This window comes from Panthera leo, chromosome D1 (genome assembly GCF_018350215.1).
Source record: "Panthera leo isolate Ple1 chromosome D1, P.leo_Ple1_pat1.1, whole genome shotgun sequence".
Taxonomy (NCBI): Eukaryota; Metazoa; Chordata; class Mammalia; order Carnivora; family Felidae; genus Panthera; species Panthera leo.
The window spans coordinates 104,438,553-104,452,553 of record NC_056688.1 but is presented as its reverse complement, the minus strand read 5'-3'; the positions used below and the strand labels follow the sequence as shown (position 1 = coordinate 104,452,553).

Sequence of the window (14,001 nt, the reverse complement as noted above, 5' to 3'; positions counted from 1 at the left end):
GTGCTACAAATGAAAGAGCACACGTGTCCAAACTTGAGACTTTTATGGAGCTTCAGGGAAGCATAAATGGTATCAAAATTGATGGTGGCTTTGCAAAGACTTAAGTTTCACTTCCCTCAAAATTTATGGATGTGAGCCATGTGACATCTGAATATGGATGCAAATGAATAAAGTATTCAGGTGGTTTAAATGTATTGCCACATAATCTGACTGGGATTACTTTATTGAGGAGAGGAAGCAGCATAAGAGTGTTATGTTTGTGCTCTGAGTCTCAGAAAAATAATTTTATGTGCCCTTGCTATGCATTAGCAAATCAGGATTTAAAACATTTTAATGGGGGCAAGAGATTTAAATTCTCAGTGCCAAGGCTGTGATTTGGGATTGTAAATTCTCTCCGCAAAGTCCAGAGTTTATAAAGTAGGATCCAAGATTAAATAAATCATATTTAGTAAAGATGAAGCTGGAGAAAGTTTCCAGCTCAGAGAACGTAACTGTGCTCTGAGTCAAAAAGGGAGATTTTACAATACACAGGAACACAGTTTATTCCTATCATAAAATTTACCTTTCGAAGGAGAAATGGCTGACATCAAGGGGATATACAATAACAGGGACAGAGATAATAAGTGTGGACTCCATGTATTTGAGGGGCCCGCGTATTCACTTCAGTTCTCTCTGGATTTCCCTCTCTTCAGTGCTTTCTGGTATCTTGATGACACATGGCATTTCTCTCTCTCTTCTCTCTCTCCCTCTCTCTCTGTTTCTGTCCTTAAGGTGCTTCTTGCTCCTCTTTCCTGGCTGGCTCTTGCAAGAGCTACATTTTGCAAGGACGCCTGGGTGACATAGTTGGTTAAGCATCCGATTTTTGGCTCAGGTCATGATCTTGTGGTTCATGAGTTCAAGCGCTGCGCTGGGCTCTGTGCTGGCAGCTCAGAGCCTGGAGCCTGCTTCAGATTCTGTGTCTCCCTCTCCCTCTGCCTCTGCCCCCTTTGCAGTGTGTCTCTGCCTCTGTCTCTCTCTCTCTCAAAGATAAATAAGCATTTGGAGTACCTGGGTGGCTCAGTCGGTTAAGCGTCCCACTTCAGCTCAGGTCATGATCTAACAGATCGTGAGTTTGAGCCCCACTTTGGGCTCTCCCTGTCAGCGCAGGGCCCGCTTTGGATCCTCTGTCCTCCTCTCTTTCTGCCCTTCCCCCACTTGCGTTTTCTCTCTCTCTCTCTCTCAAAAATAAATGTAAAAAACATTTAAAAAAAAGTCCTTGGTAAAATAAATAAATAAGCATTAAAAAAAAAGAACAACATTTTGTAAAGATGTTCTAATAGCTGTATAATGCAGGAAGGGAATGTAGACCCCAGGTTATCCCGTCATTTCCAGGACCTCATCCTAAATTACATTTCTTACCGCAGCCCCTTTTCTGCCGCCATGGCAACCATGCAAGGAATGGAAGGGACCATATCAGAGGCTGGTCCTGGTGGGTACCAGCTGGAGCAACCCCCTGTTATCCAGTCACATCTGTGGAAAAGGATGCCAGAGAAGTTTTTGAAGGGGGAGCCCAAAGTCCTTGGGGTAAGTCAGTTACAGATCTGGGAGAGGCCAGTCGGGTTGTAAACTCATAGCCGATGAGTTTTAATGCCAAATATTCTGTCCCGTTAGCCTCACAATACATCAGCCAGCCCTAGGGGCCTGGGTATATGGTGTTCAGGCCCTATCACTCAAAAATGATATGATATTCTGTTATATCTTGCTTCTAATTTAGTTGTATTTAGAATATAGTGGCTTGGGATGGATTCTAGGGTGGTGCGTCATCTGTGATAACTTTAGCTTCAGCAGAGAGAGGCAGCAAAAAAAAAAAAAAGAAAAAAAAAGGCCACATGTCCGCCAGCTGGTGTCCACCCAGCACGTCTTCCTGATAGGTGATTGCCCCACATTGTTACTATCTCTGGGGAATTTTCTTAACCTGCTCCTCAGAGGATGAAAATTCTTCAGCTCCCTCTGCATTTCTGTCTGGAGTCTGGGGGCGGGGTGGTGTGCCTAAAAGAAATGGAGAGTTTAAGGAAAAAGACACAGGTTAGTGCAGGTGGAAGGACAGTGAGTACAGGGGTTTATCTCTAGCCCCAGCTTTAAACCAAGGACACAGAATCATCACAACACACTTTGGCTCCTTTTTATGCCGTGGGATGACCATACTCCAGCACTTTGATTTTTAGAGCCCTGGACTCAGTCGTGTCCTCAGGCCCTAGACACCAAGAAAGTATCACGTTGCACTTCTCTTTTTCTTCTCCTGTACACTCCTTCCTTCACATTATTTTCCCTTGCTCGAATAATTTTTAATTGCTTCCTGATTCCTGGGTCACTGCCGTCTGAGAGTGTAGTACGTAAAGGAGATCAACAGCTATGGTGGACTAGCAGCCCCGGGGGTCAGTAAAGCACCTCTGGGTAGGTCCTGGTACATTCTTTTTACCTTGAAAATGACCGAGGCAACTGGGATAGACATCCCCAGAAACTACTTGAGTGAATTAACATATCCGTAGTTTTTTATAGGAAAGCAAAGTGACAGGGAAATATCATGACCGTCTGACTGTTTCAGAAGACGGAGAAGAGGGGTGACCTGGTGGTCGGAAAGGGAGTGGTAGCTAATCAGTTTTTATTTGCTTCATCATTTCTAGGTCGTGCAGATCCTGATTGCCATGACGAACCTCAGCCTGCAAATAATAAAGATGAGCGCCATATTGCCACTTTCTGACACACATTCTGTTTCAGGGCTGGACGTGTACATAATTGGGAGGCCAGTGATGGTGAGTAGAGTACCTTTTGATATAGTTGGAGACAGCATAACATAGTTGCTAACATCCTGAGCTTTGGAATTATATCCTAACCCTATTTTGTAGTTCTCTAACTTTGAAAAAGATATCTAATCTTCTTTTGACTGCATTTTCTCATATTTCGGGTAGGAATACTAACATAAGACTCGTAGAGCCAGGCAGATTAAATATTTAATATGTATCAGGATATCACAGCAGCATGTAGCAAAAGACCCAAACCAGAATAGATTAAACACTGAAAGCACTGATTATTTCACAACAAGAAACCCAGTAGACTTTGGTGGGTTTTTGGAACATTGTAAAGTTTTACTCATCTGTATTGTTCACATTCCTTGTTAAGTTTTTTTCTCTCAGAAACTTCATATATTTTTGCTATGCTAAATGAGGTTCTCTTATTAAATTTTATCTTTAAACACACAAATACATGCATATTTGTGTATAATTTCTGTTTATAATGTTCTTCCCATGTGCCTTAACGAATTTTCCTAGCATTTATAGTTGTTTTTAATTGATACTCTTGGAGGTCTGCAGTATAACATATTCATATTTAACTAACAGTAATTGTAAACATTCTCCTCAAATATCTCTCTTATGTAGTTATTTTGGTTAATATACTAAGGAGAGTAATACATAACCATCTACATCGTTATCTTGATTTTGACTCTCATAGAGATGGCCCTAGTGTTTCCCTGTTAGCATGATAAAGACGTCTAATATTAGAGACAAATGTTCCATCATGTTACAGCAAATGAAGCTCTTCATGTTTTATAAATAATGGTTAAGTCAATAAGAATGTTGAATGATATAAAATGTCTTCACGTTGTAAACATAAATAACAATTAGCATGTGAATTTTCTCCTCAAATCTGTGTTTGTAAATTGTAATAATATGCAATATTAAAAAATCTGGACATTTGAAAGAATACCCCACATAGTCATGATGCATCTCATATAATATGATGGATGATTCTCCCTGCTTTTTTTTTTTTTTTTTCCAGAAGTGACTTAGTTTACCCTAACCATTTCCATGTCTTGATACTGAGAAATGTTTGAAGAAATCTACCAAACTGTTTCATTAGATCAGTCTTTTTTCTGGTATTAAGATACAATTTTTCGGAGCACCTAGGTGGCTCAGTTGGTTAAGCCTGTGACTTTGGCTCAGGTCATGATCTCACGGTCGTGAGTTCAAGCCCCGCGTTGGGCTCTGTGCTGACAGCTCAGAGCCTGGAGCCTGCTTCAGATTCTGTGTCTCCCTCTCTCTCTGCCCCTCCCCTGCTCTCTCCCTCTCTCTCTCTCTCTCTCTCAAAAATAAATAAACATTAAAAAAAAAAAGTTTAAGATACAATTTTTGAAACTCCTGAAATCAAATTTGGAAAGCAAACCCAGAAATTCAACAGTCAAATAGTTTAAGACAGCAGGTCTAATCAACTTGATTCCAGCTGTTTTAGCTATATGGAAAATAATTACCCGAATGATGGAGCCCCACGGAATAATATAATCAACATCTAATATGTAATTGAAAAACTTTCTTTGCTACTATTTTATTTACAACTTTTAATAGTCATATTTTAAGACAGAAACTTTAGTTTCTCTTCTTTTATAATATTTCATTAAGTTCTGGTACCATATTAGGGTTCCTTCATGTCAGGAATTTAGAAACTTTCACTATGTTTCAAGGCCCTCAGTTTAAATACCATTGCAGAGAGACTTTTTTTGAAAGCCTTGATAAACTCTCCGGTGAATCCATCTGGTAAAATTTCTCTGTTGTTTCTGGGAAAAGAGGAGACTTATTTGCAATCTCTGGTGTTTCTTCCAATATAATTGGTCTGTTTAACATATTTATCCCAGTTAGGGGTAAGTGTTAGTAAGTTGGGATTTCAAATTTTTGTTTAAAGGTTTTTTAACTGCATTTTTTTTCTCTTGTTACTAGTTTATTATTTCAGGGTCCTTGTCAGTTGTAGCAGGAATTAGAACTACAAAAGGTCTGGTGAGTAATATTTCCTTTCTTCATTTGTTTGTGTGTGTGTTTTTGTTCCAAAAGAGGGATTAACCAAGTATGTATTCTGCCCGAGTAGAAAATAGAGTTTGTTTGTTTTTTAAAAATCAAGAGAGATTATAAGTTTTACATAGCTGCATTGGTCTTCCCGAAATTATAATAAAAAAATGGCTGATCATAAAATTTCTGATACAGGAAGGCAGTTGCTGAGAAACTCTTTATGAAAATAAAGAGAATTCCTTAAAAGGAATGTCAAAATGGGACCCGTCAAACAGAGCCTGCACCTTGAGACTCAGCCCATAACAGTGGCACCACGTGCTGGTGTGGCAAAATATTTATTGACTTATTGATTAAAATGTGTATTCTGACTGTGTACAGAGAGGATTTTCTTTTGGTTGGTAGGGGAAGGAATTCACGTTAAGTCTGTTCAGTAAGGAAAAACAAATTTCAAACATAACTCTCATGCCAATATGCCTTTCACAAAGCCAATAAAAGGCAAAGGCCTAGATCTCAACCAATGTTTTTGCTGGCTAGAGACCATATTTGAGTTTTCTTTGCTCAAAGGATAAAGATCAGACGATGGAGCATGATCTGTATGGTTTTTCCAAATCTGACCTCGGTCTGTCTCCCTAGCATCTTGTCCAGCTGTAACTGTTAAAATCTCCCTCACGCTACAGCCACATTAAGCCTCTCATGCTTTCTTGGAGAAGTTTGGTTGTTCTAAGAAGCTTCCACAACTTCACCAAGAGAAGAGAATGTAGAAAAAGGAATGCAGAGCAGAGGGAGGTCGTCCACAGAAAGCGCAGAGGCGTCAGAGGCAAGCAGCATCTGGAAAAGAATGTGCAGCCAGGCACCTGACCTAGAGGGCCGTGGGAGTTGGGCGCAGACAGATCTGTCCAGCTGGCATGTGAAAAAGAGTTTATCTCCTGGGCCTAGGGGTTGTCTGAAGGATTCAAGCTTGGGAACAACAGAATCATATTTGTGTTTGGGCAGGAGACAACCTGAAAGGGCTTGTGTTTCAGGGAAGAAACAAGTGAGGAGACAGTCCAGTCATCAAGATAGAGAAGGGGGACCGGTGCGGGGGGGCGGCGGGGGTGGGGGGCGGGCAAGAAGTGATGTGTGCAACGTGGCTAATGGAAACATCCCCGTGGATACTGTTGGATTGTTGACTTGATTTTCCTTTCTTTCTAGATTCAAACTAGCCTAGGATTAAACATCTTCAGTTCTGTCTTGGCCGGAGTAGGGGTCCCCTTCGCTATCTCCTCCTTGGAAGACTTTCGAGCAGGTGTCTCTGCCTGCATCTTTTATCAAAGGTTGGAGAGTTGTTCCATGGCCATGGCCATTTTAATGGTGAGCACTTCCTCTCTTCCTGCGATACTGTAGGGGAAGCCAGGCACAGGAGCCCTGGCCCTGGCAAAAGTACCACACTGTATTCCCTAACTGATAAATGACTCACTTTGGGAAATTGGAAATGACTGAAGAATAGGGCCATCTTTTATTCAGAAGGCAGGCCCACATCTCATCTTTTTGTTGTTGTTGTTCCTTTCTGTTTAATTCGAAATCACCAATTCTGCAATCCACTGTAAAAAGGGAGCCCAGATGTCAATCCCTCTGTGTCCCCAGGGCTCCCTGATGGAGTTACCTGGTTCTCTAATAATAGAGTAAAATTGTCTTGAACATTATCCAATGAGTGGTGAATGACCTAGTACCCCTCCCCACCTCTCTGGATGCTCTTGAAAGATGAAGCCCTTTGAGCCTCAATATCCCACTCCTGGCAAATTCTCAATTTCCACTCTGTATTTCACTACTTGGCTGTAGCACCTGCCCTCACTTAGGTATTATCGTAATGGCTCTGTTCTCCAAATTGCGGCTTCCACCAGAGTGTGCGGGTTGTGAAGCTGTGGGCCACTGGGTAAGCACGGGGAGGGGGGCGCTATTGTGGCACAGCTGTGACCAAAATGCAATAGAATCTTTATTATTAAAAAGTCTAGGGGCACCTGGGTGGCTCAATCAATTAAGTCCAGATCTTGATTTCTGCTCAGGTCATGATCATGCAGTTTGGGAGCTCAAGCGCGGTGTGGGGCTCCAGGCTGACAGTGCAGAGCCTGCTTGGGATATTCTCTCTCTCTCTCTTCCCCCCCCCCTCTCTCTTTCTCTCTCTCTCTCTCTCCCCCCCTCTATCTCTATCTCTATCTCTGTCTCTATCTCTGTCTCTGTCTCTATCTCTATCTCTGTCTCTGTCTCTATCCCTCTGCCTTTCTCTCTCTCTCTCTCAATAAATAAATAAACTTAAAAAAATTTTTTTTAGGTCTAGTATCCATTCTCAGGACCACTGAATTCCTTTTGTCTCTCCTGCATGAGACCTTCCGGCCTTTCACTGTGCTGCCTCATCTCTCCCTCACTGACCCTTGTCTTCACCCACACGTGGAACCTCCGCATTCTTCCGAACTTATCCCGAATGCAGATCAGTTGCACTGCCTCCTCTAGTCCTAGATATATCCTGAGTGCCATCCAGTCACACCAAAATAATCTCTTGAGTGTCTCTGCTAAACTAATTTCGACTCCTCTTAAGATTTCTAACAGCTCTTATGGAGCGCAAGTTTATTTCCTGCCGCTTCCTCAGAATCAGAGGGTTTCTTCCGAGAACTTAGATGCTTCCCCCCTAAGATCAGATGGTGAGAAGTTGACAAGGGCAAGATGAGATTCTGTGCCTTCCTGCCTCTGATGCCCCTGTTTGTATTTATATTCAAGTGTCCTCTCTCCTCCTCCTGAAGAAGAAGCCTACTTCCAGTTTCTGCAGTTCTCTCCACTTGAGGTCTACAAGGGCACAGTAGACGAGGACAAAATCTGGAATGGACCAGCTGCGTGGGGCTGGCTGCCTGGGTGTGGGACCCGCGCAGGCACAGGGGGCTTACCAGTTAGAAGAGTGATACACCTGGTTTACTGCTCTACTGTTGCCGTCGTAAAGTTCTTAATAATTTTTGAACAAGAGGCCCTATAAATAAAGTAGCTGGTTCCACCTTCTTCTCAATCACCTTCTCCTAGAGGCTGTCACGTATCCCTATTGCGTGAACACTTTTTCTGCCTGGCTTTACAGCAGAGCAAATCCATAAGGGTTCCTGGAATCTGAAGTATCTGGTCTGTTCTTACCGGGGCACCTGCACAGTCATTCCACAGACCTGTGAGCCCATATTTTATGGTGGGTCCTACAGATGGCACTCTGGGAGATGAAAGAAGGGGACCAGGCTCCTACCAGTAGGAAGCTCCTTGGAGGAAAATATAGAAATACTGGAGAGCACAGAGCTCCTGGGTGGCTCACTCGGTCAAACATCTGACTCTTTTTTTTTTTTAATTTTTTTTAATGTTTATTTTTGAGACAGAGAGAGATGGAGCATGAAGAGGGGAGGGTCAGAGAGAGAGGGAGACACAGAATCCAAGGCAGGCTCCAGGCTCTGAGCTGTCAGCACAGAGCCTGATGCGGGGCTTGAACTCACGGGCCGTGAGATCGTGACCTGAGCCGAAGTCGGACGCCCAACCGACTGAGCCACCCAGGCGCCCCAAACATCTGACTCTTGATTTCAGCTCAGGTCATGATCTCACAGTTCGTGAGTTTGAACCCCGTGTCAGGCTCTGTTCTGACAGCGCAGAGACTGCTTGGGGGATCCTCTCTCTCTCAAAATAAATAAACATTAAAAAATGTTTTTAAAAGAAATAAACATTGGAAAGCAGCTAGAGGTTGATGAAGGCCCAAGGGCTTACTTTTGAATGTGATTCTAAGAAGAGTGAAAAAGTGAGCTCTTTGTAGGAAAGAGTAGAGCACACACTATCTGGAGTCATTAGCCAGAACAGTATGAAATTGCCAATGATCAACTCTGCTTGATCTAGAAAGACAGCGGCTTTATATGGCTCAAACTCATGTATTATATATATTTTAGCTACTTTTTGTTGGAAGTCCAGCCTGACTCTTTTTTTGAATATAAAGTTTTATTGGAACATAGCCACATCCATTTGATTGCATATTATCTGTGGCTGCTTTTGTACTATAACTGGAGAATTGAGTATTTGTGACAGAGACCTTATGGGCTGTAAAACCTAAAATATGTGTTAGCTGGCCCCTTGTAGAAAGTTTGTCAATTCCTGGTCTACCCTACCAGATTGTAGCATCCTCGAGGTTAGGGAAATCGTCTATTTATTTGCTGTTCTGTCTTCTGTGCCTATAATTCCTGAAACATAGAGGCTACAGTATGTTGAAGAGATGAGTAAATAGATAAGGAAATGACAAATGCAAATATTCTCAAGGCTCAGCTGCGTCTGTGTCACACTGTGTCACTGTGTCTGGACTCTTGGGTCTATTGACTTTTCCACAAGAAGATAGGTACGATCCCTATCCATGGAGAGAAAAAGAATATTTAGACCAAAGAATTCCAGGCATCCAATTCAGATTTTTAGGGTAGTAAGAGGACTACCTAGTGTTTCTCAAATCTGACCATATGTATTGGCTGAAGATAAGCCCAAAGCCAGTTCTCTGGGGAGATGGGTCACAGACTGACTAACTGCGTGTTCATTGTTAGGTTAGTTTCTTCTTGTCGCTGTAACAAACTACTGCCAATTAGTGACCTGAGACAACATAAATTTACCATCATACAATTCTGGAAGTCAGAAGTTTGGAATGGTTCTCACTGGGTGAAAATCAAAGTGCTGGCAGGACTACATTCCTCTCTGGAAGCTGCGAGGGAGAATCTGTTTCCTTGCCTTTGCTGGCTGCTCGAGGCTGCCTACATTCTGTGGCTTGTGGTCAAATCCTATCTTCGAAGCCAGCAGTGCAGCATCTTCAAATGTCTCTTGGACTTTGACTCTTTTGCCTCCCACTTCCACTTAGAAGGATTCTCTAACTATTTGGGGCCCACCCAGATAATCTCAGAATAATCCCTCCATCTCAAGGTCAATTAATAACCAACCTTCATTTCATCTGCAAAGTTAATTCTGCTTGGCTATGTAACGAGACATAGAAGATGTGGACCTCTTTGGTCTATTGATATTCTGTCCACAATTATGACTCTGCCTATAACTACCAAGACGGGAGATGATACCGTTGTGTCAACTCTATGGAACTTCTGGTGCTTGAAAGAACTAAGTTATCTTTATGCCCCTAACCCCTCCCCCGCCCCTTTAAATAGTTTTCACATTCTGTACCTACAATAGCAGTGGAAGGTAGAGTGTAGGGAAAAGTGATTATTTTATTAATGGAAACACTGGAAGCATGAGTGGTACTCAACAGGCCAAGAATTGGCCAAGGGTATGGCTGCAATTAGGAGCCAGTTTTTCTGACCTCAGGCCAGTGCTTCTCTTTTGGCATTGTAATCAGATGGTCAGCGCTTGATTTATTTTCTTTTCTTTAAGTTTATTTATTTATTTTGAGAGAGAGAGAGAGTGCGTGCGAGCTAGGGAGGGCAGAGATAAAGGGGGAGAGAGAGAGAATCCCAAGCAGGCTCCACACTCTCAGTGCCAAGTCTGATGCTGGGCTCGAACCTACAAACTGTGAAATCATGACCCGAGCCAAAACCAAGAGTCTGACGCTTAACCAACTGAGGCGCTCAGGTACCCCAGATGGTCAGTGTTTTAAACTTGTCATCTCTGTTCCTCACGGTTCTTGGCTATGCATTTGTTCCTAGAGTCTGGATGCTGTGGCGCTCCTTTTAACCGTGCTAGAATTCTTCGTTGCTCTGACCCTATCTGTCTTTGGATGCAAAGTCACCTGTTGTCATCCTGGCGGGGTGAGTATTAGGCTTCCCTTGAAGCTGTCTGTATTAGTTTCCTGTTGCTGTGTAATACATTACAGAAACGTAGAGGCTTAAACAGCACACATTTATTACTTCTCAGGTTCCATGGGTGACGAGCCTGGGCACACCTCAGCTGGCCCGCCTGCTCTGGGTCTGACAAGCCTGTAGTCAACAAGCGGGCTAGGGCTGCAGTCTCAGCAGACCCCTCCCGTCCTCTTCCATGCTCCCATGACACAGTTTATTTCCTCTCAGCGGTGGAACTCACAACTCACTTCCACTTTGAGGCCAGCAAGAGAGTGAAAACCTCTGATGCCTTCAGTTCCTTTTAAAAAGTTCACATGATAAGGTCAAGTCTATCCAGAATAATGTCCTTCTTTTAATTGAAGAATAATTTTTTTTAGTTTTTTTTAAGTTAATTTATTTTGAGAGAGACAGAGCAAGTGGGGGAGAAGCAGAGAGAAGGAGAGAGAGAGAGAGAGAGAGAGAGAGAGAGAGAGAGAATATCCCAAGTAGGCTCCCCACTGTCAACTAAGAGCCCAATGCAGGGTTCAAACCCACGAACCTTGAGATCATGACCTGAGCCGAAATCAAGAGTTGGATGCTTAACTGACTGAGCCCCCCAGGTACCCCTGGTGTATAATTAACATACAGTGTTATGTTAGTTTCAGATGTACAGCTTAGTGATTTGACAGTTCTATTCATTACTCAGTGCCCACCACAGGAAGTGTGGTCACCATCTGTCACCATACAAGGTTCTTACAATATAATGGATATATTCCAACTCTGCATCTTCGTGACTGATTTATTTTATAACTGGAAGTTGGTACCCCTTAATCCCCTTCGTCTATTTTGCCCGTCTTCCCACCCTCCTCCCCTCTGGCAACTACAAGTTTGTTCTCTGTGTTTAAGAATCTGGTTTTGTGTTGTGTTTTAGATTCCACGTGGAAGGGAAATCGTATGGTCTTTGTCTTTCTCTGCCTTATTTCACTTCGCGTAACCATCCGTGTTGCTGCAGATGGCAGGACAGCATCCTTTTCTTATGGCTGAGCTGTGTTCCATCCATATACACATACGTACCCATCTTGTTTATCCTTTTATTTATCAGTGGACGCTTGGGTTGCTTCTGTGTCTTGGCTATTGCAAATAATGTTGCAGTAAACACATACCTTTACAAATTCGTGTTTTCTTGTTCTCTGGGTAAATACCCAATAGTGGAATTACCGGATGATATGGTAGTTCTATGTTTAATTTTTTGAGGAACCACCATACTATTTTCCACAGTGGCTGCACCGATTTACGTTCCCACCAACAGCGTACAAGGGTTCTCCTTTCTCCACATCCTTGTCAACACTTAATTCCTGTCGTTTTTCATTCTAGCCATTCTGACAGGTTTTTAGGTGATATCTCATTGTGGTTTTGACTTGCATTCTCCTGATACTTAGTGACGTTAAGCGTCTTTTCCTACAGGCTATCTGTATGTCTTCTTTGGCAAAATGTCCAAAGAGTAATATCCTCTTTGATAAACTCAAAGTCAACTGATTGGTTACCTACTCACAGGAGTGACATCCCATTGTACACAGGTCCCACCCATACACAAGGAGAGGGAGTCACATGAGGGCATGGGTCACTGGGTGTCATCTTAGCATCTTGCCTACCACAGTGAATAAAGAAAAGCTCATTTCCTCCATCCTCGCTCCCACAAAGGGCCTCCTCTCTTAGTCCAGATCAGAGAGTACTTCACAATGGAGAGGACCCCAGAGAGTGCCAGGTTTCGACCCATTACCCCTATCATAGCAACCTTCCCTGGGCTACTGCAGAAAGTCAGGCTTTCAAACTTTTCTACCAATGTGCACACATCTGCCCATCTCTTACCCTGAGACTGGCAGCAGATCTTCCTGGCCACTGAGCAGAAAGAACATCACGTAGAGAGAGGATTGGTACATGGGAAGAGAGAGAGAAAAGACCAAGAGGCACCAGGAAGAAAGGGAGAAGGATCCCTTCCATGAACTGAATTAAAATGCCAGGAGCTGCTCATTAATTTGATTACCCAAAGGCAAATCATAAGACAGTAATCACTTGGCGAGATTATTTCTCTCTTGCTCTTCTCCCCCATTTTGTGCCTCTTTACTTTCTTTTGGGGTTTCCATGCTTCACCACATCTCCTGCCCCACAGAAGAGAGATGGACTAACTCTATTAGTGGACGTCTGCATGTCAAGGCCCTAGAAGTTAGGGTTTTCAGCAATTCGTAATGACTGCAATTTCATCAGGTGAAGCGTCTTATTTTCATTGACCAAAGCATTTGCACAAGGGAGCAAATGCTTTAGTGTCGTAATGTCTAGACCTGAGCTCCCTTCTGCCCCTGGAGTTACAGAGCTGGAAATGCTGTTCCCACAATTCTCTTGGTGTGGATCCGGAGGAGCAAGGTCTTTGAGGCATGTGATGCCTAAGTTTCGTCTCTTCCCCGTTCCATCCCATCCCGCACCCCTACACCCCCACACAATTTCACACTGAGTTTGTGGAAGAAAGACCAGCATTTTCCTCCGTTTCCTGATGATTCCTTCCATTCTGAGTCGGCGTAGTTTTTGAAATGATTGAGTCATGGCCAGCAAATCAGGATTTGGGTGTGTTGTTGCCATCATACATAAAGAACCTAATTTGGAAGAAGAGCACTAAATTTCCCTTAACACCTTGGTTTACTCCACTTTCTGGGCAGCATCATCCACTTACAGGGTCACTGTCAGCATCTCATGCCAAGAGCTATCAATGCATATTTTTCCAAGATCCAGTCTGATCTCCAGAATGCCAGAGAAACCCCACCAAGTTGATCTAGAGATCGAATCCAGAGAAGAGAGAGTAGGGTCTGATGATGATATGGCTACTTGTTTGACTCACTCGCCTGCACCATTCTGATTGATTTCACAGGTTGTGTTGATTCTGCCATCAAATCCTCATGTGGCGGAAACAGCATCTCCCACACCATTTACAGAGGTCTGATGTCACCAACAGATCAACAGCAAAATGTTCCAGAAAACCTATCCTGCCAGTTGGGCAAGGACACCACTTGGGGAAGTACCAGAATCGAACTCTGATATATATATATATATACATATATATATATATTTCAGAATCATGTTCTCATTTTCCCCCAAGACCTCAACAACTCATTTACTGGCTCTTTATCAACAATAGCAGAAATTAAATAAATAAATCATGCATTTAATGAGTCACTGGTGCTTGAAAGTTTTTATCCATCTTCAAAACTTTAGATAAGGACATTAAGTTGGTAAGTTAGATTCAGCAGAAGGTCAAAAAGATATTGCTGAAATGAGGACTCCCTGAAGACTACATTTTTCTGCTTCCCTGGCCAACACTCCTCCTTCTGATTTAACTTTCTTCTCCTGCCTTT

At 42.9% G+C, this 14,001-nt stretch overlaps 1 protein-coding gene across 1 annotated transcript in view; it reads left to right on the top strand.

Annotated features, from left to right (window-relative positions):
- LOC122199400 (membrane-spanning 4-domains subfamily A member 4A-like) overlaps positions 1-13,774 on the top strand; it is a 74,303-nt gene extending 60,529 nt beyond the window's left edge. The window contains exons 3-8 of the mRNA XM_042904432.1: positions 1,404-1,563; positions 2,664-2,792; positions 4,749-4,805; positions 6,006-6,164; positions 10,487-10,588; positions 13,518-13,774. Of these exons, the coding sequence (XP_042760366.1) occupies positions 1,404-1,563; positions 2,664-2,792; positions 4,749-4,805; positions 6,006-6,164; positions 10,487-10,588; positions 13,518-13,589 (679 nt within the window). The 3' untranslated portion in view covers positions 13,590-13,774. The remainder of the gene's footprint in view (positions 1-1,403; positions 1,564-2,663; positions 2,793-4,748; positions 4,806-6,005; positions 6,165-10,486; positions 10,589-13,517) is intronic.
- Positions 13,775-14,001: the final 227 nt, after the last annotated feature.